We start from the raw sequence: 27,892 nt of genomic DNA, 5'->3' as shown, positions 1-27,892 counted from the left end.
ACTTTATTAAATTAGCATTGAGTGTACTTTTACAAATTGCACAAATAGCCAACAAATAGAGCTGCCCTATTAGAGACTGACAGTCAGAAAATATATAAGCAACTGTTGGTATGATAACAGGATCAAATTCCACTTTATGTGTCAACACTCTCATTTTTATCCATCCCATTTACAATAATTCCTTTTTATTCTTGCTTACTTAGTTGTAGACAGTGTGATATAAACAGTAAGAAAAATGATTCATTTTCAATGATTTCTACATCATATCATAGATATTCTCCACTGGAAAAATATTTTTCCTTACACCTTCAGAGTATGAAATATATATGTATACATAGTGGCCTGACCTTATTTGTGGAAATGCTTAAATACTGATGCATTTTTAAATCAATAATTACAAACACCACATGACTGCATTTACACACTGTGTTCGCAGAGAAATCTTTCAGAATATTTGGAGTAGTCAACAGCTTATGATTCCAATGGTCTTCACGAATATAACTGATTGCCTTTCACTTTCATGCACATTCAAAATTTCTTACAGAAGAAGAATGGTGAAACAAAATACGTGATCTGCCTTTGATAATTTGTGGTACTCAACAGCTGCACAGAAACAAGTGTTGAGTTTCTTGGGGAAGCAAAACAGTAGCCCTTCAGAGAGGGGTGAGCCGCTCTTCCTCTGTCATGAAGGTGTCATTAATGTGCCCTCCTTTCATATCCAGGGGGTCACAGGGGATGCCATTTTCAATTGTGACCGTGTTTTCACACTTATCTTCAGTGTCATCCATTTCTGATGGTCCTTTGTTTTTCCTAAATACACATAAAAAGAATGATTGGGATCTACGAAGAGAAAACATGGTCTTCTGTACAAACAGGGAGAGCAGGAAAGGGGAAGAGAGGAACCTCAGAATGATGAAATAATCGATGACTGTACATTTTCAAATAAGTTTCAAAGATCATAAAGAGCTGATGAGGTGAAAAGATGCTATCAAGATAAGACATTTGCATGGGTGAGATATACATATTGATCAGAACAAGTGAGCTTATTTGAAATAGTAAATATACATGAATATGTATATAAATGAATATATATGTATATTTATATGAATGAGTATGTTTGCATACACACATATATACATATACATTCACACACACAAATTGGAATATGAAGAAAATGTATGGTAAATTGGCAAGTTAAAAAAATTAGCTCTAGGAGAACTGCACAAAAATTGAATTTAAAAAAGTAGTAAGTTTCTCTCACAGGATTTGACAAATTAATGGTCTGTAAATGTTGAGCAAAATTCAAATTGTAATGAGGTATCACGAAGCAAACTCACACTACTTTGTAGAAATGTAGTAACTGTTATAAATTGCAGATATCACTGCTTGGCTCCACTCATTACAAAATAGTTGTGTTCATTTGTAAGTTGGGTTTTTGAAACTCAAAAAACATTTTACTGGGGCCGGCCCAGTGGCTCATGTGGTTGGAGCTCCATGCTCCTAACTCCGAAGGCTGCCGGTTCGATTCCCACATGGGCCAGTGGACTCTCAACCACAAGGTTGCCAGTTCAACTCCTCGAGTCCCGCAAGGGATGGTGGGCTCCGACCCCTGCAACTAAGATTGAACACGGCACCTTGAGCTGAGCTGCCGCTGAGCTCCCAAATGGCTCAGTTGGTTGGAGCGGCGTCCTTTCAACCACAAGGTTGCCGGTTCGACTCCCACAAGGGATGGTGGGCTGCGCCCCCTGCAACTAGCAACGGCAACTGGACCTGGAGCTGAGCTGTGCCCTCCACAACTAAGACTGAAAGGACAACAACTTGAAGCTGAACGGCACCCTCCACAACTATAAGATTGAAAGGACAACAACTTGACTTGGAAAAAAGTCCTGGAAGTATACACTGTTCCCCAATAAAGTCCTGTTCCCCTTCCCCAATAAATAAATAAAAAAAATCTTAAAAAAAACCAAAACATTTTACTAATTACATTGCAACTCACAGCTATAACTCCAGGTCATTCCAAAACTCTATATGACAGGGTAAATTTTGAGTTTCTCATTCTCAGACCCTCTGTCGACCCTGCTATCCCAACCCAAGTGGTAATCAGACCCTTAATATTTCCTTGGAGTGGGGAACACTGTAGCTTTGAATTCAACGGTTCTTCCTGTCTTTTGTGAAAGACGAATTATGCTTGATATCATAGAGGCAGGGGGAGAAAAGAGAGGTGGGTACCTCTAGGCAACCAGAGGGAGGAAGAGTGTCCCTGAAGCTTATCACAAGTTAGGTGCTGGGGCCCCACGGAGGCGTGATGTTAAGCATAAGGCTCCCAGACTTGTCAAAGGTTCTATTGTCCCTGGAATCTCTGGAAACTCCAAAGAGGCAGACCTGAGCAGAGCACATGGCTGGGGTGCTGAGCATTGCAGTGGTGACCAGTATGGACTCCTACCATGGTGGCAGCCCCTTAGAACCTTGGTGAGTCTTTGGCAGGAGAGGAGGTGGTGACGATGCCCCAGTGATGAGTGAGGTACAATTTCTCATTAGTCCTACACAAGAGTCCATTTTGCTGTGCTTTAAAGAATATGGGAGAGGTAGGGAGAGAAAAGAGAGAGCTCTTAGAATGGCAACTAATATAGAAGGAGTAGCAGAAATAGGAAATCACCACTACAATAATAATTGACTGGGCTGAGGCTCATCAATGAATACGAAACCATGGAGGTAGAAATGCGTAGGGAACAGGATTTTCACATGGTTGCAATGTATCACCCCCACAATGTGCTAATTATGAAGAGACATTTGTATTTTGTCAAGGAAGAAATTTGGTGAACAGCACCAACGAGACAAACTGACAAGTGCTTCTAGAGGAGATACACTGAAATTATATATTATATATTTAGTTCTGTGTTCCTGCTCCATCTCATCACCAAATTTTTTGACTTGAATGTCTCAGGAGGAAGTAATCAGACAAATCCAAATTTAAAGATATTTTGTAACACAGCTCATCTGGACTCAACACAGAGTAGGCTTAGAGTTGGATGGACAGCCACGTGGGTGGCTGGCTAGCGAATTAGATGGATGGATGGGTGGATGATGGACGGACGGACTAATGCTGTAGACAAAGTTACTCAGACAGTAGCCCAAGGTTTCACTTGAATGGGATCTACCACGAGAAAGAGAAAGAAGAAAAGGAGGGAGGGAGGGAGAGAACATACACGTGATATTTCTTGTATCTCTTGTTATTTTTTCAAATGGATGGAGGAAAATATTCATTTTCCTACCTTAGGAATCAGGAGTTAGTATAGGTTTTGTCAGCCTTTGCTGATGGTTTACTAGATCATTTCAAATTGCTGAAGTTCATAAAGCAAGGTAAAGTAGCACTTCAATAGCGTAGATGCCACTGTCATCACTTGAAAGTATTTTGCCATTGTATACACCACTGTTAAATGTGTCACTACAGACCCAATGCTGGGTTGGAAGATGCGGCTGTAGTCCCAGAGACCTAGGAACAGACAGGCTGCTGTTTTCTTCCATCCTCAGAGTGAAGACACTGCACTGGCCGTTCCAAGCATCAGCGATCAGCTTTCAGCACAGGTTGGGGTGGACACAGAGTTTCATGTGATGAGAAGATCCCCCAGCCACGTGAAGTCACCTACCAAGGACTAGAATATCTTGGCCCCTCCTCCTGCGGACAGGAGTATCGTCACATTCCACATCCTCCAGAAAGCAAAAGCATTTGACGTGCTATAACCACCAATCACATCACTTCATTCATAGTATCCAACATTCATTCAGTAACGATGTTTTGAGTGCCCACCATGTGCTTAAAGAAGTCCTTGACTTAAAGTGACTTAAAAGAAAGGACTCCATAAAAAGGAAAAACTCCAAATTTCACAAATGCCCTCCCCCCAATTTTTTATGGATTATAAAAGAGAGGGGTGATGTTTCAGTAAGGATGACGCCCTGGTAACAAATGTATATTTATAAATTATCATAAAAAAATTCCTAGCTCATACAATTCCCCCCCCCAAATTACCCTTCATTGGGCTTGGAGTGAACAATAATCTCCATAACAATAAATAGATTTTAAACAGTCAAATATTATCCTGAAATTTCTGTATATAAGGATGAAAGCCATATTACAAAAATCCTAGTGGATGGAGCAGTCTGAAGTAGGTGACAATGCAACACCATCTTAGAAATAATGGTTGCCAGTGTTTATATATCAGTTTCTTCACTTAAAAAATGTTTTTATGGAGTTAGAAGAAAAATTACAGACAGCTGGACCCATGCAGATCACTGCAAGGAATCTTGCCTGCCCCTCCCCGAGCACAAAAGAAAAATAATCCATCCGGCATCAGAAAGGAATTGGGAAGAATTAAAAAGGAAGATGCAAACAGATGAGGCCGCGCTTCTCTTCTTTAGAAGGAGGATTTCTCAACCAAAGAGATTCCAAGCGAACTTGCTGTGGAAATTTATCAAGCTTTGTCAGTGGCAAAGTAGATACATGTTGTTTTTTCATGACCTTAGAGCCAGTTGTTCAGAGTCTTGGCATTGCTGGGCTTCACAAACTGCAGTGTCAGTAACATACTGGCTGGTGGACATGATAAGTGGCTCAAAGGTTATCTAACAGTAATACAGCACTTTGTCACATTTCATAGGGTGTACTGTAATAAACTGATTCACTGCCTGTGCCTTGCTCTTACTAAGAATAATAAAACTTAACTATCTTTCTGGATCATTCTGATTTGATGTTCGGCTAAAAACGGGAATTCTTTATCCTGAAAAATAAAATTGAGTGGTCATGACTTCCACTCTTCCTGCAATGTCAGGTAATTCAGGAAGACAATTTCAAAAAGTGACTAAAATACCTGAAACAAGCTCCTAGGAGCTTTGAGAGTGACTATCTCTTATAGATCCAGAGAAAATAGGGGACAAAAGAAGTATCGAGTGGCCCGCAGAACTACTGCACGTTAAGGAATAGGGTTTGCTCAAGATAAAGTAGTGGTGGCTAAAGGCAGAAAGGGTGTTTCTGTCTCCCTTCAAACAATATAGGGCTGAAGAGTCAAGGCCCAAGAATAGCCAGAAAAACAACAAAGGACAGACAAATGTGATTTTGAAACACAGAATCAGTTATGGGCAAACTGGGACTGTCCTCATAATCAATAAGGATGATTCCTGGGGGAAACAGTGCTGCTGGAACAATCTCAGCGGGCACTGCAGCACGGTGAGATTGGGGGCTTTGGGGATCAAGTCCATCTAGATTTAAATACAGGTACCACTACTTTCTAACCATGCCACTGCAGGCAAGTTGCTTTATATCTGCCATGTAATAGTGATGATAACAATAATTAATATCTATTAGATGGCAGAATCCAGAATGCTTTGCATACATCATCTCATTTAATTCCCATTGAAATATTATGCAGATTGTATTAGTATCCCTGTTTTTCAGAGGAAGGAGCTCAGACTCAAATACGTAGAGCAACTTGTCTTTCAGAATAGAACAAGATTGGTGAAAGGAGTGGACCTGTTTAGTCTCTTCAGGCTTCACTCAAAACACGTATTTGATTCTTATTTTGTATGTACATTTAAGAACGGCAAAGAAAGAACAGTTATTAGCTCTAAAATTTCTGCAACAATTAGGGAGCTAGGTGGAAAATATTCTAATTTTCTTTATGTGACCTACTCAAGGTCACTCCGATAATAAATGCCAGGGCTTGAGACGGGAACCCCAAACCAAGAGCATTGATCCGGTGCTCTTTTCCACAGCGTCAACTTCCTCACGATTGCCGTGATCACATCACCCTCACCATTGTAACGGTCATCGTCAATATCATCGTCACCATCGGTACCACCATGATCACTTCCATCTCCTTCATCATAAAGCTGACCAGACAACTGAAACATCTACTTCTGGTCTGGGCTAGACACAGGACTAGTACAGACCTCACTGTGAAGCATATGCAGTTTTCTTGTCTTCCTCCAGACTAAAGGCTTTGGGGGCAACTCCTATCTTTCCCATGATGAGAAAGGCTTTCATCACAATTACCAGGGCTCTTCCCACTTCACACTGCACCCTCTCCTCACCTGTGAAGCAATACTTTGCCTAAGAGAAACCCACCACAGATTGTAGCAAACTTAAAACACAAGTCAATTTATCCTCAGAAGGTTGTCATAATTGTCCTGACTGTATTTGTTAATTATTGATGTTCTCCAGGTTTACGAAGAGATTTGTCCATCTGTTTTCCTAGCATGAACATGAAATGAATTTGTGAAGGCAAAATTGTGACAACAGCCTCACTTCTCCCAGGCAACAGATTATGATGCTACACACCCAGTTATGACATTACTGCAGAATCTTCTCAGAAGGAAAGAGATAGCTGATCCCAGCACAAACTAGCTGAAAGACCAGCAAATGGCAGGATAATAAAATAATAGTAACAGCTAACACTTATTGAGTGCTCACTGTGTACCAGGCACCACTCTAAGCACTTTACTGTATTAACCTTTTTTATCCTACTAAGTTAATTATTTCCAGTATAACTTGCTGTTGCTCTAGCAAAGTTATCTATGCACAGATAGCAAAATAATAATAATGATAATAACAATAATAATGATGGTAATAATTTAACCACCTTGACCCTCGCACAACAAACTATATTCTCCTGAGCTCCCCAGTTTCCTGACTCATTGCCTGTGCTTCCTGATATCCATACAGTTAATGGATTATATATAAGAGCAGAATCTAGGAGGTTGATACTTGGAATCTAAGCAGTCTATCTCCAGAGTCCATTTTTCTAACGCTTACACTATATGGTACTACAGAGAAAATTGGGAACCAAGGAGATAAAGTGAATTCACAAAGGTTACAATCATTAGAAACCATAGAATCACAGCATTTTAGGATTAATGCAAAATTTAAAAATATTAAACATAGGTATTCAAACATAGGTATGCAAGAGAATCCTTCTTAATATTCTTTAACAAACAAACAAACAAACCAAAACAACAACTTGTACCAAGTCTCTGCACGACATGTCATGCCAAGATCAAGAAAACCAAGAAAGCACAATTTGATCTTAATCTTTGAGTCTAACTCAGGGACTGGATATAAATCACATTCATTCCATCGCATTTCCTTTATCATTTGTGAAAAAATTTACAAAGCCCGAGATTTAAAATGATTACCTTCTGTTAGTAACTAGGGTGAAACACATGGAAAGTAGTAAACCTGAGCAGAAACATTTAGTTGAACACATACTTGGCTAAGCACATAGCACATACCCCATCTAGGCACCAACTTTTTTGGAAACCAATGCATGTCCGTGTGATTCCCACTTACCAGAATTTTTCTTCCTCTGTATTAAAAAAGAAGGTTTAGGAGCATGAAACTGTCTAGTGAAGAGCTGAGGAACCTCTTCACTTCCCCTCTGGATGAGAGGTACTTGGAAACAAAATTATTTTTTGATGTAGGGAGAATAGCATCATAGGCAGTAGAGGGATGAGCATCCATCAAAGGGAGGGAAGTATAAAGCAGCAACAAAGTATCTGGGACAAGGTGGTGGCTGCAGGCACTGGGCCAGGAAGAGGCAAGCCAAAGAGGGGAGGCACAGAAAGAGCTGTGGAACTGCTAGCATTTGGATGTAGGTGACTACCAAAGATTAACTCTGCCTACCCACAAGTCTGCTTAGCTCGGCATATCCAGCTTACACAATCATAACATGGATATTAAAACGACTCTGGATATGTAACATTCATGTGGTGTATGACAGAGACAGTAGTCATGGAAGGAGCCATTGTTAAGTAATGGACGCTGGACTCCAAAAAGTCTCTAAAAGCAAGAGCATAAGTGATATTTTGAAAATCACCTTTTTTCAAAGTTTCAGATATAAAGCATTATCTTCAGCTAGGGAAAATCCTCTCCTTATTTTTCCAAGTCATAACAAATAGAAAAATGCTCTTTATATCACTCCCTTTCAATATCTTACCTTCTACGTTGCCGGATTCCTGATAAAACCAAAAGCGTGATTGCAACTATGACGATGCAAAATACCACACCAAATACAATAATCCAGATGGGCACAGATGGGTCAGTGGGTGGTGCAAGAGTGGAAGGGATTTTTAAAAATTCCAGAGTCTGGTCATTCAAAAAGAAGGCATTGTTGATCCGGTTCCTATTCATTCTAAAACATAACGAGAATCAAAAACAAGCAAAACAAGACAGAAGAGAACATTAGAAACAGAAGGTACCGACCTATCTCTGCATGATTATAACTATCTCTATAAACATAGCATCCTTGTAGCAAGAGACTTCGGGTTGACTATACAGTTTGATGAGATCAGTGATGCTGTGGTATCCTTTTCACAAGCTGCAGTGCTGGCTGCCAGAGAGGTACTCTTCTGTGTACTACTGCCCTCCATTGTTTCGAATGTCCTAGAAGTCCTGAGCTTTGAGCTGTCCCGCATGTGTTATTTCTTGAGAGGTAGCTTCTAGATTAAAATCTCAGGACTCTAAGTTTAAGTCACCATTCAAGGTGACTTACATAAATACCAACACCCCAAAAGATAAAATTATATGTAAAAAAGTGGTGATAAATATGAGAACAAAAGAAAACCAGGAAGAGAAAAGAAATTATGAAGCCTGCAGCAGCTGCAAATCCATCAACTTGATCTTTTTTTTTTTGATAAACATTTGCTGAAAATTTGGTGCAAAGGTAATTGCTGTTTTTGTAATTATTTTTAACCTTTTAAACCACAATTACTTTTGCACCAACCTAATAGCAGCTACTGTGCTGGAGATACAAAGTGAAATAACAATACCAAGGAGCTTACAGTCTAGAAGAATGGCAGATCAACCCCTCCACAATCACAGTGCAGTGCAAAACGCTCTATGAAAGAGGCAAATAAGGGCACAGTGGGAGTACAGTGGAGGGCTAAGTACATCACACTGGGAAGTCAGGGCTGCTTTCCTGAGACGGCAACTTGGGAGCTGTTTTGAGGAACAAGTCAGAGTTCTTTACACCAAAATGCATAGTGAGCACAGGAATGGAGACATGGTATAGTGTGATTTGCTAATAAACTGCAAGTAGGTCCACATGACTAAAGTAAATGGTGCTTTCGGAGTCCAAAAGTCTGGAAAACTTAAAGGAAAACGTGCTACTTTTCCTGGGGAGAATCTGCACTTTTGGTGGTGGTAGCAGTTAGAGAAAGGCTAGTAGCAAAGTCTTATCGGACTGAAACGAAAAAAGTGGATTTCTGACTGGAACTTCCAAACTAGATGAGGAGACTTCTTGGAGCTATTGCATGGTCTTTACAGAATTCACACTAGACAAGCTGACTTCGTCTACCTCTAGAGCAGCACCGGAAAATAGAAATATGTGAGTCTCACGTGTGACTGAACATTTTCTGGAAGCTGCGTTTGTTTAAAAAGAAACGGGTGAAATTAATTTTGATAATATGCTTTTGCCCAATATATCCAAAAACCATAATTTCAACATGTGATCGATATTGAGTTGGTTCACATTTTATTTTGTACTTTCAAATTCCCTGTGTACCTTACACTTACAGCATATCTAATCTTCCACTGGTGACATTTCAAGTGTTCAACAGCCACACGTGGCTGGTGACTAATGTACTGCACAGAGCGAGTCTTGAATTTGATAGTAGCTTGAGACTGTCTGCAGACCTGCACCAGGCTACCAGGAAAGACCTCCTTTAGTAAATAAAAACCTATACTGAGACATGATTATTCATGAATGTGAAGGAGAATCCCAACCAGGTAATCTACAGCAGGGGATAATTTCAATATAATTTTTTTACCAAACTATAGAATGTTTTTTTTCATAACCTAATATTGATAATCTGGGAACACAAACCTTTCTACAAAATCGTGAACCCCAGTAGTAAGGTATAACTCAGAATAAAAAGAAAAGTTGCTCTGTATTCTCATTCTGTCTATCCGGTTGGCTAACACTTTGCTGTTCTATCACCTCTCAGGCTGATTACAAGTTGTAGTTCAGTCTAGACTAAATGTCCATCCACCACTGAAATCCCCAACAGGTATCAATCGACATGAATATCTTTCAGCCAAGATTGGCCTTGAATAAGACAGCTAAAACAGATATCTTAGAACTGGCCAGGCATTCCCTCCCCTAAGTCCGCAGGCTGTGGACACTCTAATAGAGAGAGGAAGAATCATGGCAGCATGCCTGGGTTCAACCTCACTCTTGATTTTTCAAGCATAGTGGCCTTGGCAAATCAATTAATCTTGCTGAGCCTCAATTTCCTCACTTATAAGCCAGGGATAATGATAATTACTCAAAAATGATTGGTGTTGATATTAAATGCCACAGTTGCATAAGAACATACCTTGTGAACCAAAAAGTACTCTGCGGATAAGGTGGAACTAGTACTATTTTGCTCACACATATAGCTTCTTCAGCCTTGAAATTTCTTACTGCGAAATTTCTCTCACCTGCGCTCTTTTCCCTTTTGGTATCCTTTCCTGTATTTTCATACAATCCTGACGAGCCCTATCCATTCCCTGACATAAATTCACATTCTATTGTCCATCCTCACCCCCTAGCTTCTCCTGCTAGAACCTTGAAACAGACATTTTGTTGTGAACATATTCATCTACATCCTCGACCTTCATCCCAAACACTCACTCTTCTTCCTCGCATGACCTGAAGCCTGGTTTAACTACAGTGCCTCCATTTTCCTTGTAGCCTTCCCAAATCACAGGGCTTGAATAAAATCCCTTTTCACATGAAATACGATATTCCTAATTCTTAGTGCCTAACTGGTGGGTCTTAACAGTATTCTTAGTAGCAAAAGGGCAGAAACACCTTAGTTCAAACCTTCTTGTTAAAGCAGATTAAATAATTTCCCATTGGTATAGATCCTCAAAGACTTTGTTTCAGCAACGGAAATAGATGATTGTTCATACAAAACTTTTGGCATTTGATTATATACTCATTATCTTGAATGTTAATATTTTACAGAGAGCAAATGAGTTCTTTCACTAGATATTTCTCCTTGGTAAGAGAATAATATGCATTTCAGTAATTTATAAATGCCTTGTAAAGAGAGTTACTTTGTTTCATTCTTTCTTTTTCAAAAAATAGTTTGTTTCTTCCAATATACCTTTGCCCAACATCAATCGTGTGGGATTTGCAGTTTTGGCACACATATAGTGCACATCAATTGAAATAAAAACAAACTGCATCCTTCTGCTTCTCTGAAGTAAAGCATACATTTCACTTTTGAAAGTTTGTTATGATCACAAAGAGAGGAGGAGGGGAACTGTCAGGAAAAATTGTAAATCTTGAAATGGGTAAAAAATATTACTGAGTATCCAGCAAGTGCACATTTCTGGACAATTTCTAATCTTTATTGTCTTTCAGTTATTTTGCAAATCTGTACGTTCTATAAAACTAACATAATGTAAATTATTCTTGTCCACAGAAAATCAAGTGAATTGTGTCTGGCGGAACACAATTGATTGCTGCCTGATGGATAGACTGGTGCATCTTTTTCTAAATGAACATCACCATGCCTCAATTCCTATGTATGCATGGGTCCTTGAAGTCTCCTTTGAACTGGTTTTAACATCCTACTAGTTTCCTCTTTAATTAATGAAGTAACAAAATCTTTGCTAGCATTTATTTTTTATTTACATGAATCACAATTGTACCTTTTTTAAAAAATGTATGTTTTAAAGATAAAGACTACATTGACTAAGGAAGGTAATTCCTTAAGAGACCCAAGAAATTTAAATATTTTTATAGTTTCAAAGTAAAAGTAAAAGGTATGACTTGTCCCTCAAAACACCTTACAGTTATTAACTCATTTAATCTCTACAGCTCTGAGACAGGGGTACCATAATTATTCTCATTTTATAGAGGATAAGAGAAAAACATAACAGTGGAAGTAACTTGTCTGGATTCAAATAGTTAGCAAGAAGCAAAACCAGAATTCAAAACCTAAGCATTCGGGCTCCAGAACCCAAGCGACTGAACTATCACACAATAGTACTACACATGGTGTTCTTGCCAAAAGAACGCAGTACTAAACATTCTTCGCTAATATTTAAACTAGGGTCACTCAACCAAAGCATGATTGACCTTTGGGGTTGAACAGTTCTTTGTTGTGAGGTGCTGCCCTGGGCCTAGCTGGATGTTTAGCGGCATCCCTAACTTCTGCCTATTTGATGCTGGTGGCAAGCTTCCCCACAACTGTGACAACAAAAAGGTCTGCAGACACTGCCAAATATCTCATTGGAGGCAAAATTGCCCGACTGTGACCCACTGATCTACACTAATCTCTAATACAAACTAACAAAATGAAATCTTTGATATCTTTATAAATAAATCATTGTGAAGCAGAGAGAAGATTCTTCAATATTTATAAATACAGTTGAATTAATCAATAAGTTGATTTACTGGTAGAAGGCATATGTAGCAGTGATTACCTTATGGCTGACTGTACCTCATCAGCAGGAAGGGTGTGATTTTTTGAAGGATCTGTAACCACAAACCAGAATGACACCCGCTGGGTTACATTGCAAAGTACGACATGGGAAATTCTGCAGGTGATGGGAAGAAAAAAAATACATTGTAAGCAAATATTACCAAATTTCATTAGACCATCCACTCTGGTGTTATTATTACCATCTTAGGAGATATCTTAGCTATGAATGAAAAGTCGTTTCTACTGTGTTTCCTCGAAAATAAGACCTAGCCAGACAATTAGCTCTAATGCGTCTTTTGGAGCAAAAATTAATATAAGACCTGGTCTTATTTTACTATAAGACCGGGTCTTTGTGATATGATATGATATGATATGATATGATATGATATGATATGGTATGATATGATATGATATGATATGATATGATATGATATGATATGATAATACCAGGTCTTATATTCATTTTTGCTCCAAAAGACGCATTAGACCTGATTGTCCGGCTAGGTCTTATTTTCGGGGAAACATGGTACCATTATAAAGTCTTATTAAGAAGAAAATTATACAGGAAATTTCCTTTGTTTCAAAATTATATACTTAAGGATCATTCCTTAAGTAAGGAATCTACCAAAAAATAAAAAATAAAGAATTACTCAGTAGAAAGTGTTAGGGACCTCAGTCTCCATCATCTGTGAGCTGACAGACCCCCTGCTTTTCCAAAACTCAACTTCTCTGAAGCACAGAACCCTTGTGCTTCCTCCTCAAGCTCTTTGTAGTGTTCTCATTCAGTTTTCCACCTCGCAGATCCAGACAAATCTGTGGCCTGCTCCTAATCCAATACTTGCTCTGCTGGCTACTATTTCTGTCCCTCTATCACTCCATATTGGGGCCAGACCAATAACAGACCTCCAAACTGAAGTGCTACAATCAGCTTACCATAAGCCTTTGAACACTGTTTTTGCAGATGCTTTCCAACTAGCAATTGGAAATGTGCCTCACTCTACTCTGCATACATGGATTACCAGAAATGACAAGAAAGAAATGGCACGAGTGCATAGACTGAAGACCACCTATATATGAATGTATAAAAGTTGAAAATTGTGGAAGAGTCCACATTAAATAAACGTTGCCAGCGTAAAAACATAAAATCCTGAATGGCTTTCACCATTTCCTTAAGAGCAAAATTGCAAAAAGTGACATTAGCAACTAGTCTGGAAAATGAAACGCACATCCCCTTTATTAATAAAAATAAATACTTTGTTTTTCCTTAGAAGAGCATTCAAGTGCCTTATGCTGATTTTTACAACAAAAGATAGTGCCCTTCTATAATTTTCTATACTTCTCAGAACCTGATAGAATTATTGTATTTTCTCCCCTCACGTACAGCGTCAAGGCGCTCCTAGGCCCCTCTGCCCAGAGCCACGTGCCTGGGACCAGCAGGGGGAAACTGGAGGTTCCCGTGGCCTCCGAGAGCAGGGGGCATCCGGGACGTCCCAGGGTACACTGTCCTGGCACGTGCAGGATCCAGTGCTGGGAGGTCTCCAACGTGCAGACAACCCACGCACTGTCCTTGTGCTCCTATGGCAACCGTCATCCTAGCCCTGCGCACTTGGCGACTGCAAACAGTAGGAACGTCTGGGAGCCGAATCCCTCCTCAAAGACCCCGACTCCAGCGCACCACAGTCGTGAGCAGCTACCTGGGCAGGTACCTGAGCACAGTCAAGGCCGAGCTGCGGCTCCCTGCCGGGGTGCGCTGGTACCCTCGATCCAGGCCCGCCCACCGCCAGCGGGTCTAGAATCAATGCCCAGTCACTCACATCCACCAGAAGCTCTGGATCCGGACCCGACAGCTGCCCACCACACCACCTGGCTGGGTCTACGCCAGACTCCAGATGGTGATGGTGCCCAAGGCTTGGAGGAGCTTTCCCAGCAGGCCCCCTGCCCTCCGCCCACCCCCCAGTCCTTCATGGGGCTGGATTTTTTCTGGCAATCGGAAGAGTTTCGTGAAGCCGTGGCTCTGGAACACCAACAACCCCAGAAGCATCTGGGGGGGGGACCATCAAAATCGCTCCTCCTGAGTGCAGAAGGTGCTTCTATGGTGTCCACCCACCCAGGAGTGCCCGGATCCCTGTGCCAAGGGGACCGTGCTGAGGGCCCTCAGCGGGGGCAACAAAGGAAAAGGGAAGTTCAACGGACCACTGTGGTTTGAGACCCCCGACGCCAAGAGAAGGAGGCAGAGCCCCAGCGCGGGCCATCTGCCTTCAAGCCTGTACGGAGAAAGGGAGTGACCCTTACAGATGTGTCAGAGGCCTGGGCCTCTGACAAGAGTGTCCCAGAAGAGGGCACTGACCCCCTGAGCTTTCCCTGTCTGCCGCCCGCCCTGCTGTAAGGACACCATCAGCCAGGGCCACTGTGAGCCTCAGCTGGAGAGCTGGGAGGGGATCAGCTTTCCCCCAGGCCTGAGGACCCCCCTTGGGTCCTAAGAGTCCAGGACCTGCCACCACCACCTACTGAGACTCAACCCCAAGCATTCTTTTACCCTGGTGAGCCCTGCTCTACTCCTGCATGAGTCACTGACACCACCAGGTCACCCCACCACCCCAGCTGGCAGGTCTGCCAAGCCCAGAGCTCCCTCTCCTTAGGCTGCAGAGCCCACATGCAGAAACGCTGCTGGGATCAAAGCTTTGCCTTCCTTCCGCCCGCCCATTCCAGCCTTCTCCCCAGGAATATACTTATCAGGAAGGTATCTTTCTCCCGTTTGCCCAGTTTGTATAGTTAAGTTTGTTCTGATTTTAAATAACAATAGGTAGCATTATCATCACGGAGATTGTCGGTCTTTCTTTCAAAGATTCATGTATTAGGATTTCATCCAAACACCGTGGCTTCTCTACCTTGGCACTCTTAACATTTGGGGCCAGACAATTCTTTGTTGTTTGCTGGGTTCTGTCCTCTGCATTTAGGGTTTTAGCAGAATCCCTGGTCTCTAACCTGCAGATGCCAGCAGCATACACACATTGTGAAAATAAAAAATATGTCCAATTATTGCCAAATATTCCACGGAGGTATGGAATGTATGTGTGAGACAGACAAACAGAAAAATCATACTAGTTGTTCAATATAAATTTTAGGATTATTTGTTCTAGTTCTGTGAAAAAGGCCAGTGGTAGTTTGATAGGGATTGCACTGAATCTATAGATTGCTTTGGGCAGTATGGACATTTTAACGATGTTAATTCCTCCTACCTATGAGCATGGTATATGCTTCCATTTATTTGTATCTTCTTCAATTTCCTTCTTCAATGTCTTACCAATATTTTTTCTTATATATCTCCTTACGCAAGGGAAATAAAATAAAAAATAAACACATGGGACTACATCAAACTAAAAAGTTTTTGCACAGCACAGGAAACCATCAACAAAATGAAAAAAGACAGCCTACTGAATGGGAGAAGATATTTGCCAATGATACATCTGATAAGGGGTTAATATCCAAAATGTATGAAGAACTCATACAATTCAACAACAACAAAATACAAACAATCCAATTTTAAAAATGGGCAGAAAACTTGAACAGATATTTCTCCAAAGAGGACATACAGATGGCCGATAGATGCATAAAAGATGCTCGACATCACTAACCATCGGAGAAATGCAAATTAAAACCACAACGAGACATCACCTCACACCTTGTCAGAATGGCTATCATCAATAAATCAACAAACAAGTGTTGGTGAGGATGTGGAGAAAAAGGAACCCTCTCATGCACTGTTGGTGGGATTGAAAATTGGTGCAGCGACTATGGAAAACAGTATAGAGGTTCCTCAAAAAATTAAAAATGGAAGTACCTTAAGACCCAGCAATTCCACTCCTGGGTATTTATCCAAAGAAATCCAAGACACGAATTTGAAAAGATATATGCACACCTATGTTCACTGCAGCATTATTTACAATAGCCAAGATATGGAAACAACCCAAAATTCCCATCAATAGATGGCTGGGTACAGAAGAGATAGTACATATGTACAATAGAATGTTACTCAGCCATAAAAAAATAAAATCCAACCATTTGCAACAACATGGATGGAAGTAAAGGATATTATGCTAAGTGAAATACGTCAGACAGAGAAAGACAAACACCATATGATCTCATTTACGTGTGGAATCTAAAGAACAAAATAAACAAACAAAACAGAAATAGACTCATGGATACAGAGAACAAACTGATAGTTGCCAGATGGGAGGGAACAGGGGGGCTGGGTGAAAAGGTGAAGGGATCAAGAAATACAAATTGGTAGTTACAGAATAGTCACGGGGATGTCAAGTACAGCATAGAGAATATAGTCAATAATATGGAAATAACTATGTATAATGCCAGGTGGGTACTAGACTAGCCGGGGGGATCACTGCATGAATTATATAACTGTCTAACCACTATGCTGTACACCTGAAACTAATATAAAATAGTATTGAAATGTCAACTGTAAATGAAAAAAGACAATCACACTAGTGCACAACCGCTGAGGGACAGTGACCTCTACTGGCAGAAACAGTCAAGCTTGGTTTCCCAAAATATGTATGTGGTTTTAAAGCACATCAAAGATACAGAGATGAACAAAATGAAGTAGTGCGTGCTTGGCAAAAACATTTCCCCCAATTTTGTAGAATGCTGGCGTGGGAATTATTCCTGGTTTTGCCTTTAGTAATAATCAGACAATGTAAACTTGTGTTTAAATGAGTTACTTATTTAAGATCTTCGGGCAAAAATGAGTATCAAATGCTGGTAAAGAGATGGAGATCCCAGGCAGTGCTGTGCTGTCTGTGGGTCTCGTCATTGTGGAGGGGCATTTGAAGTACTTCCCAGAACAGAGTGCAATTACCAGCAACTCTCTTACACACACACACACACACACACACACACACACACACACACAATCAGTGAGGATGTTGTTCGCAGCACTCTTTGTCACAGCCAAGAACTGGAACAAGCCAGTTTTCAAGAGTGTACATACAGATGGGTCTAACGGAATTCTTTGAATTCACTTCAGTAATCATTTTTGTCCAACACTTTTACAAAGTAATACTACTTACGGGAAACCAAATGGCTTCTCTCAGGAAATCACTAAAAAGGTAAAAGTGTCCACTCCCTTTCCTCAAGTGTGGGGAGCCCTGGTCTGAAGGTGACTCTCTAAGAACTGGCTTCACTGCCACTTCTCATCAATGGCACTAGACAGGGCCAAATGTATCCAAACAGTGGGAAGAATCGGGCTCTTGTTTCAGGAAATCAAAAGGACTAAATAGGAGCCAGGCTGCCATCTTATAAGCACAAGACCATTAATCCCCTTACCATGGACACAACAGCACGTTGTTCCTTTTTAGATCACAGGACTTACCTTTGAATAACCAGGCAGAGGAAGAAATCCATTCCAGGCCCTACACGTTTAACTCAGAGAATACTACGCCTGAATTAGACTTCAACCTACCTCTCTTGCTAAAAATGATAGATTATTCTAAAAACACATGATTTGAGTAAACTTGGGAAAGAGTGTACACTTTAAATGTAGATGTCAGCCTCCTTAGAAACTACTTTCAACACTGTGATATCCTTGTGACTTGCAATTAGCAGATAAATAAGTCCTAAAGATCTAATGCACAGCATAATGAATTTGGACAACGACACTGAATTGTAAACATCAAACATGCTAACAGACTAGGTCTTAAGTATTCCCACCACAAAAAAATGCTAATTCTGTGACATCGTGGGGGTGTTAGCTAATGCCACAGTGGCAATCATTACAATGCATAAATGTATCAAATCAACATGCTGTACACCTTCGACTTACATAATGTTATACATCAACTATGTTCCAATTTTTTAAATCCCTGTGAAACTGCTTTAATAAATCTGGCCGAAATCTTACTGTAAAAACTTGAAAACATCTGGTTGCCATCTTCAATCAAAGTTGCATGAAAACCTCAAGTAACCTGACCTAATTTAACTAGAGCTTTCTATCAACTAAATGTTTTCATCTACCTTCCTTTCTTTTGAAAGAGAGAAAGAAAGAAAGAAAGAAAGAAAGAAAGAAAGAAAGAAAGAAAGAAAATAATAAGAAAACATTTCCTATCAAAATGTGTAAATAATACTTCTATGGAATTGCCTTGTTTGCATCACATTTAATCTATCTTCCTATAGTTCTTACCAGGGCCAGCTTCTTGGCCATGGGACCTGTGTAGACATACAGGCCACTGCCCTTTCCAGGGTCCTACCCTTAGTTTAATGTTCTGCTGTTGCCATCTTGAAATTGTTACCCATTTTTTAACAAAAGGCCCTGCATTTTCATTTTGCACGGCGTACTGCAAATTAAATATCCCTTGCTGATTTTTACAGCTACAGCTACAGAATAGCACAATGGGAGTTCCACACAGATTAATAATTTGCAACACTCAGGGTTCTTCCCAGTATGCTTCAAAGTAGTCCATATTATTTAATTTGATCTGATCGCATCTGATCATATTATTTAATTTGTAAGATCGCTAGCTGTTCACAATGAAAGATTAACACAGAGTCACTCTACGGACTAAAAGTAATAAACCACATCACGTCTTTTAAAATTTCAGACACGTTATAATTTGTCATTGAATTATTTTCTTTTTTTTAAAACTTTTCTTTATTTTAAGTGTGTTTTTCCAGGATCCATCAGCTCCAAGTCAAGTAGTTGTCTTCAATCTAGTTGTGGAGGGCGCAGCTCACACTGGCCCATGCGGGGATCGAACCGGCAACCCTGGTATTATGAGCATCATGCTCTAACCAACTGAGCTAACCAGCCGCCCCGAATTATTTTCAAGACGTCTCTCTGGCTAGACTGACTTCCTTTGGGATCAGAGACCATGGTCTTCTGTGGGGGTCAGCAAGCTTTTCTGTAAAGGGCCAAATGCATACTGGGTGTGGGGACAGAGTCCCAGAGAGCCATTTCCAGGCTCTCAGCCTCATGTGGAAAGCTGCTGGCTCGGGTAGTAGATGGCCATCAGCTGTGACTAGTTGGCCATCAGCTGTAACCAGTTAGCCATTAGCCACTAATATAACTGCCGTGGCTATGTTAGAGGGTTGTTGGTTGGTTGGCAGAAAAGCAGATGGCAGGTTGCGGATCGTGTGGCTCCTGCTTCCTGTGTCTCCAACCCAGCCACCACCGAGAATATAGTGGTATGAACCCACCTACCTATGGCTCCGTGGTCATTTTTGGCCTCACCATGTCCTGCGTTCTGATGTGGGGAACGGGAGCTGAGAACCCACATGACACCCTGCATGTCACTGGGGGTGCCACAAAAATGTATACAAGTGGACACTTTGGTCAACGTTGCTCAAGCAGTAGTTCACCATGATCAGAAGTGTCTGGACGCTGATGGTAACCACTTTGAGCACCTCTTGTAATTGCAGAAGTCAGATGTGACTTGTATTCATCTTTTGTTATCGGTATATATTGAGTATTACAATTTTAATTGTTTTTTCCTTGTGTAAAATGTGTGTACAGTTTTTTGGCACCCTGTGTATTTCCAGTCTTCCATTGTAACAGGAGAGCAGCCATAGACAACAGGTACCCAAATGACCATGGCTGTGTTCCTGAAACTATGTGGAACACAGAAATCTGAATTTCACATCATTTTCAGGTGCCACAAATAGTCTTCATTTTCATTTTCCTACCATTTAAAAATATAAAAATCATCCTTTGCTTGTTAGCTGTATAAAAACAGGATCAGGCTGGATTTGGTCTCCTCTATCACATTAATTTCAGGGCCCAGCACACAGGAGGCTTCCAATAAAGGTTACTTATTTCTCTGGATCCCACCCAGCAAAGCGGGTCACCAGGCTGGCCTCAGTAGGTCACAATAAGGACAGAGGCTCCTGCTTCTCACACCACTGCCTTTGGGGGCGCTGTCAGTTCTTGCTTCCCCACCCCTTGATGGCATTTGGGGCAGTTGGTATAGCTTTCCTGTCACTTCTGGCCATTAAAAAGTTCAGGGCAGTCTAATCAAAACCCAGACCCAAACTGTCTTCCTGCCCACAACATACAGCTTAGCTTCTCTCCTTCCAGCAGTGCTGGCCTGAGGGTCATGCGCCATTCTTTTACTCAGAGCTCCACTTCCTCCTGCATGTCGCCCCCCACCCCACACACACACACATTCTTGCTCATTTAAGGATCGAAAAGGGAGATAGATGGCAGAGGGCAGGAATCAGAGAAGAGAAAGGTAAAGTTCTTTGTCCTTAGCCAGGGCTCTTTGGGGTCCCTCTCGCTGTTATGGCCTTCTGTCTTGGTGGGAGTCCTCACGTTCTCCATGAAGAGTACACTTGTGGGGCCTTTGGGGAGCTGTCTGGGGCCATGGGCACTGCACCCTCCCTGACATGGCTGAGGCACTCTGGCCACCCTGTTGCATCTCACCCTCTGCTCAGCCGCCAACGCTGCACTTCCAACCTGGCTCTCCAGCCATGTCTTTGCCCTGCGGGTGGTTCTCCACCCAACAGGCAGTGACTCCACCCCGTTCCCCTCAGCAGACCTCCACTTGGCCCCAGCAACGCACTCAAGTGCAGACTGCTGGCAAAACTACCCTCATCCCATTCACAGAGGCTCAAGCCTGCTTACAGGCAGGCCCCAGTTTCCGTTCCCAGGCACCTCAGCGACTGGGGACAGCGCCGTAGTGTCTAGAACTGCAGGTGCTGCTACTCAGGTGGAGCCTGAACTAGTCCTGAGAAGTCTGCAAGTCGGGAAGCATCTGACCAGGAGATAAGACACCAGTCTCTCCTCACAGGCAACTCCACTCTCTGAGCAGTTTTCTGCCTGACTTGAGGCAGGCAGGGAAACAAGCAAGGCGGTCACTCAAAACACATAATCACTGGTGTGGCAGAGGCACCAGCTCATCAGCATGGGCCCAGCTGGCAGCACCCCGCCTGGCTGCATGCTGTGTACACACTGGAACCCATTCCTATCTCTGCCCTGTGGGGAGGGAGTGGAAACGCCGCAGCCTCTCTGCAGGCCCACCCCCTCTGCCTCTCTGACCCTCCAGCCTTCTCTTTCACTGTCTGCTGGCTGACCGGTGACTGCACCAGGTCAGCTCTCCAACACGTCCTGCCTGGATGCAGCCAGGGACTCTGTTTAGAAAGGGCTTCCTCTTGCACAGTCAGTCAGGGTTATTCTGGATCAAGGAATTACCAAGCGTAGGTCTGTCTGCAAATCTGCAGGGACACCCTCAGGAGACACTGAGTTCTATGTCACTGGAGGTGATCACGCTTGATAATGAGAGATACTGTAGCAAGGACAGGGCAAAAGGTGGGATGACAACGAGAGTTCATTTACCCTGTTTATAACTTGACTATCTTTAGTGAGTTTCTCTTACATCTCAGTATCTCCAGTTTTCTGTAATATTCATAGAATAAGCCATAACGGGGCAGAAAAAATAAACAAACAGCAAGGGTTCACGATTTGAATCCCTGAAGCCGTCCTGGAGAGGGATGTTTCTCACCCTCCAGGACCCACTCTGCCTCACACTGGCACCAAAAGCCCTGTGCAAGGCAGAACATTTCAAACCTGACCCAGCTGCCAAACTGCTGGTATCTTCCATCCACCGGCACCCTCGGTCTGGCCGCCTCTCTCAAAGTGTCTTCAGCCCCAGCTTGCATTTTGTGGTGCCCTTTCCCATAGGCAAAGCCCTTTTGCGTACTGGCCGTGCATGTAGACGTAGGCCCAGCAATGGGATTGCATTTTAAACACATCCCGATTCATTAGGCAGCCTCATCACTCGGCCCCTGGCAGCACCACTGCTGGGACTCATACCGCGTGAGCCATACAGAAAAAAGTTTTGTGACCGCGATCTAATTTTGCGCTTTTTGATTTTTTTCAAGTGGTATTGGCAGCAAATCCCTCTACATGTCTTGTGCACCCAATTCCAAGAAAAACATTTTTGCAAATAAACCAGGCCCGATATTCCCAGACTCCTCTTGCATAATGTCCCAACTTCCAAAACATTTTTTTTCAGAAGCAAATTCTTCAAAATCAATCTGAAATGTTGAAATGAACTTTTCCTAAGAATGGAAACATCTGATTTAACAGAGCCATTCACAAGGTGAAATTTAGGCACTTGGAGGGAGCAAAAGCACCACGAACAAAGCCACTGTAAAACCTGATGAACAAGGACCCGAAGATAAAAAGACAGTAGTTGAGCGATTAGCATCATGAGATGACCAGTGGCTTTTTTCCTTATATTTTTTATTTTCAATTTTTTAAATAATGCTATTATCTAATTTTTACTGAAAAAAGTTATCATAAATAGTTGTGGAAAGAATGCTGACGTTTACTTACTCTGTCTTTTCTCTGTTGGGAACTTTTCTCATGGAGAAAGCCACCATCGCTTTGAAGAGATATTCTTCATTTGTATCCCAGACGTACTGAGAGAGAAGTAAAACAGAAAATGTAAAGTGAAGAGCCATGAGGTAAAACTTGGTTCACTGGGTTCTGAGTGTGCCCCCAGTGGTGTTGGTGCCCACCCCTCCTGTTTGTCATACACTGAGCACTGGAGACTATGATAAATCATGTCACCATAACGTCCAGGATGGAGTTTCTTGGACATTCTATCATTCCAAATGTGGTGAGTTTCCCATCGCGTTACCTTCTGCAGAAGCTGCAGTAGCAGCAGCCAGACAACAAGTCGGGTATTTGCACACCTCATCCGGGACATACACAGTCCGTTCCCTTCCTCCCTCCCTCCCTCCCTTTAACATCAGTACAATTTGTAATTTTATTTTCTTAGCTGGAAACTTGGCTGGATGTGCATGTTATGGGCTGAAATTGTGTCACTCCTTCCTCTCCCCCCACACCCCCAAAAAAGTAATTTATATATTGAAGTCCTAACCCCAGTACCTCAGAATGTAATCATATTTGGAAATAGTGTCTTTATAGAGGTGATTAGGTTAAAATGAGGTCAATTGGGTGGGCCCTGATGCAATGACTAGTGTCCTTGTAAGGAAAGGAAATTTGGGGCAGCCGGTTAGCTCAGTTGGTTAGAGCGCGGTGCTCTTAACAACAAGGTTGCTGGTTCGATCCCCGCATAGGCCACCATGAGCTGCGCCCTCCACAACTAGATTGAAACAACTACTTGACTTGGAGATGATGGGTCCTGGAATAACACACTAAATAAATAAAAGTTAAAAAAAAGAAAAGGGCCGGCCCGGTGGCTCAGGCGGTTAGAGCTCCATGCTCCTAACTCCGAAGGCTGCCGGTTTGATTCCCACATGGGCCAGTGGGCTCTCAACCACAAGGTTGCCAGTTCGATTCCTCGAGTCCCGCAAGGGATGGTGGGCAGCGCCCCCTGCAACTAAAATTGAGCACGGCACCTTGAGCTGAGCTGCCGCTGAGCTCCCGGATGGCTCAGTTGGTTGGAGCGCGTCCTCTCAACCACAAGGTTGCCGGTACTCCCGCAAGGGATGGTGGGCTGTGCCCCCTGCAACTAGCAGTGGCAACTGGACCTGGAGCTGAGCTGCACCCTCTGCAACTAAGATTGAAAGGACAACAACTTGACTTGGAATAAAAAGTCCTGGAAGTACACACTGTTCCCCAATAAAGTCCTGTTCCCCTTCCCCAATAAAATCTTAAAAAAAAAAAAGGAAAGGAAAGGAAATTTGGATATAGAGACACAGTGAGGGAACTCATGTGAAGATACAGGGAGAAGACAACCACGGATAAGCCAAGGAGAAAGGCCTGGAACCAACCCTTTCCTCACAGAACTCAGAAGTAACCAATGCTGATGACACCTTTTCTTGGATTTCTAACCTCCAGAAATGAGAGAAGATAAATTGCTGTTGTCTAAGCCACCCAGTCTGTGGTACTTTGTCACAGCAGCCCTAGCACACCTATGTGGCTGACCCCACATTTTAGGTGACCAATCAAGTATAACTGGAGAAAGTCAAAAAACAGGGGGTGTTGGTTTAACTCCAAATTCATGATGACCTGCTCCTAAATTGCCTGGGAATCCCTTAGGTTTCTCCATCAGTTTCCTCTCTCTCGTGGTTCACAATGACTATTTCAGGTCCCCTTCAGGTCCCCCAAATTTCAGTGCTTTCCTTCATACCTTACTGTCACGAGATGCTCTTGTTTCCTACTTTATGGATACATCCCAAGTCATCCATTTCCCCCCAGCCTCCTGTCATCGAACACAAAACTGCCTCCATAGACACACATCCTCCCCTGCAGGGCCAGCCATGCTATTTCTCCTCCTGTCGATGGCTGTTCCACCCACCTCTGGTGGGAACACTTCCCTTCTGCCCTTCTCAGGATCTAAACAGTATCAGTTCCCCCACTCCTGTGTGTTCAATGCTGACTCGAGCATGTCCATTGACTTTCAAGCACACTCGTCTTTCCCAATAAAACAGCAGCAGAACCAAATCACTTTAGTCAGTCCTCCTCCTTCCACCTCCTGCTTTCTCTTTCCTGCCCTTCACAGCCAAAATTCTCAAAATGCCATACTTCTGTCATCACATGTTCACCGCCCTTCTTAACCCCCTCCGTGACCTGCCTCCCAGTTACCACTGACCTCCACATTGCTTAACAATGAGCATTTCCCAGTCTCATCTTGCGTGGCCTCTCAACAGCATCTGATGCTCTTGAATACTCCCTTCATCTTGCCGTACTCTCTTCCCCCTTGTGATACAAGATTTTCCTGGTTTGCCCCCTGCCCCTGCCCCTCTTTGCAGGTTGACCCTCTTCGACAACAGCTTCAGGTGAGAGAACCTCGAAGCTCCCTGCTAGACCCTCTCCTCTCGGCACTCTGAACTTTCTCCCTCAGCACTGTCATCTACCCCAGCCTTCCACTGTCACCTTAGTGCCAATGACTCAGCTATGTACATCTCAAGCCAGCTCTGACCTTGCCTACTTGTCAATCATAGCTCAAACACCACAAGTCCAAAATTAAAGCTTCTTCTTGTCTGCACCTGGTTGCCTGACTCATAAATGGGCCACCACCCATCCAGTTGCAGAACTAGAAACAAAAGCTTCATCTGTGGCCCCTTCTTCTCCCTTCCTTGTCATACCGCCCCTGTGGCTCTCGAGTCCCTTCACTACTCTCTCTCCAACAACACAGTATTTCAAATGGACATCACCTCTCACCTCCACTACTTCAATCACCTCCTAACTGGTTCCTCCTTTCTTCTCTAGTCCCCTCTAATCCGCCTTCCAAACACTAATTCTATCATGACATCTCTTTCATAAAACCCCCACTTGCTTTAAAGATAATATCAAAACTCCCTAACACGGTCCACATATTCTTTCGCCTGACCCCTTCTTCCTCTCTAAGCTCATCACGTGCCATGCTGCTCCTCACTTCCCCACGTACAGGCACCTGAGTCTTCCTTCCATCCCTCACTCTCACCAAGTTTCTTCGTGTAATAAGCCTTTCCGCACACCGTTCTCCCTGCCCTTTTTTTCTGTTATCCCGTGGTTCACTTCTGCTTTAGACTTCACAGCAAATGCCAGGTACTGGGGCCCCTGACGAGGCCAAAGACCACTTGTATTTTCCTTCGTGTAATACTTGTCCAGATTGCACATTTGCACTTGGTTCACTGAAAATTTAATGGACAACCGAGTCTCCCACTACTATAAGCTCCACGAGAGTATGGACAAGTCTGGTTTTGGCTGCACTGCATCCCCAGCGGCCAGCACGTGCCCACCCTCAGAGGACCCTGAGATAAGCAACACTATACACTAGTAGAGAGTGGATTCTGCAGCCAGACTGCCCGGGTTCAAATCTTACCTCTGCCACCTGCTGACTTGAGATCTAGAGCAACTTATTTAACTTCTTTGCACCTCTCATCCATCCAAGGAGAATGGGAATACCTGTATTACCTTCTTCAAAGGATGGTTTTGAGGGCTTAGTGAACTGATGTGAGCAAAGTGCTTAGAAGGGGCCCAGCTAGAAAGTAAACTAGGTTTTCAATAAATGTTGGCTTATACAATTATTACCCACTGAGTGAATAAAATCATACGATGGTAGATGGGCCTGAAAACAGAATACCTCTAAGTTTCGTTACCACTCTTTTACTGTTTCTAGCCTGAGGCATCTTAATATCACCTTCTCTTGGGGGAAATTTTCACACACCACACTGGAAAACTGAAACTAGAATTACACTGTACCATCTTATTAATTCAACAGTCTTTACTGTTCCTATAGCTACACGAGCTCCATGAGTGTTTTTTAAATTTCCATTTCATAAGCACATATTTCACGTTGTTAGATATTAAGAAGAATTAAAGAAACTTCTCATTAGAATTTGAAAATTTTTTGCTATTAAAGGTCTTATGTAGGTGGAACACGACCTCTTTTCAATGATTAGAAAACTGAGGCTAACAAAATTCAAATAACCACAAGAGTGAGGCACAGAGCCCAACCCAGACCTGAGAGCCTGACTCAGGCCGCTGTCCTCCACTCTGCTGAGTTGAAATGTTCAAGCTTGCAAAACTGTTTTGTGTAATACAAAATTTCATGTATTTTTTAGCATACATTGCAGATTAAATATTTTAGGCAAAATCATTTTATTAACAATTTCTATTACTGTAATTTCTTATTTACTTTAAGAAAATATCAGACTTCAGGTTTTTAGAAGTAATCCATACAAGTTTAAGATAACCATGCAGAGAGGCTCAATATTTGAGAAAGCACAGTGTTATTAGCAAACAAAATTTAAAATGAACATGCAGGTTCTCCACTTACTGCTTTATCTCCCAGAGCTGTTCTGATACTAAGTCTCACTTTAAAAGCATTTTCTGCATCTGCCAGAAAGAAAAAAGAGCTGTATATGATAAATCTGCCAAAACAGAGCTTGATAAATTCTAATATTTAATGCAAATCAAATCAAATCAACAGAAGGGCAATTAAACTGGCCCTAAATCTCCTAGAAGTGTAACTGCAATCATCTTAGATGGTTTAAGTTTTTCTCTCAAACTCATAAAACATTCACAGGCTCAACTTTCAAGCTACAACACATCTGCAGATTTAGAAAAACAAAGAGGTCTTTCAGTAAAAGACTTGTCAAACATTTAGAAAACTGTTACTCTATTTTTAAGTTTCAAGGCTACGTACCTGGTTGACAGAGTTCAGCGTGTATAGCAGTCACCAGAAAAAAGAGTAGCCACAACATTCTTTCAGAGTGGAAAACACAAGGCAAACGAAGGGAACAATAATCCACCCTCCACTTAAAGCTGCTTTAGCCATTCTGTGACCCGGATTAGAATATCAGAGAAACAAGCCAGCCACCAGCTAGAGGGTTTAATGATTAACCCCCATCACTTGGGTTAATACTTGGATGGAAGCAGCGCATCTCCTGTCAGTTATTTACAAAAATCCCCTTGGAAAACAGATCAGTTGCCCGTTCCAAACTCTACCTTGAAAGAATGTTT

General features: G+C 42.2%; 1 protein-coding gene across 1 annotated transcript; it reads right to left on the bottom strand.

The window, feature by feature from the left end:
• CLTRN (collectrin, amino acid transport regulator) lies at nucleotides 1-27,713 on the bottom strand. The gene is made up of 6 exons (XM_033107281.1): nucleotides 27,576-27,713; nucleotides 27,207-27,265; nucleotides 22,808-22,893; nucleotides 12,467-12,580; nucleotides 7,983-8,177; nucleotides 1-810 (listed from the first exon to the last, which is right to left on the bottom strand). The coding sequence occupies exons 1-6, from the start codon at nucleotides 27,631-27,633 to the stop codon at nucleotides 654-656; spliced, it is 669 nt and encodes a 222-aa protein (XP_032963172.1). The 5' UTR covers nucleotides 27,634-27,713; the 3' UTR covers nucleotides 1-653.
• Between the last annotated feature and the right edge of the window lie 179 nt (nucleotides 27,714-27,892).

This window comes from Rhinolophus ferrumequinum, chromosome X (assembly GCF_004115265.2).
Source record: "Rhinolophus ferrumequinum isolate MPI-CBG mRhiFer1 chromosome X, mRhiFer1_v1.p, whole genome shotgun sequence".
In the NCBI taxonomy this organism is placed as follows: domain Eukaryota; kingdom Metazoa; phylum Chordata; class Mammalia; order Chiroptera; family Rhinolophidae; genus Rhinolophus; species Rhinolophus ferrumequinum.
This window is presented reverse-complemented; position numbering and strand designations above follow the sequence as displayed.

Excerpts from the sequence above, each read along its gene's own strand:
- CLTRN (XM_033107281.1), bottom strand. The coding sequence starts at position 27,633 with ATGTTGTGGCTACTCTTTTTTCTGGTGACTGCTATACACGCTGAACTC. Across the intron at positions 8,178-12,466 it reads GAGGTACAGTCAGCCATAAG|AATGAATAGGAACCGGATCA; the intron begins GTAATCACTGCT and ends GTTATGTTTTAG. Across the intron at positions 811-7,982 it reads GGAATCCGGCAACGTAGAAG|GAAAAACAAAGGACCATCAG; the intron begins GTAAGATATTGA and ends ATGTGTATTTAG.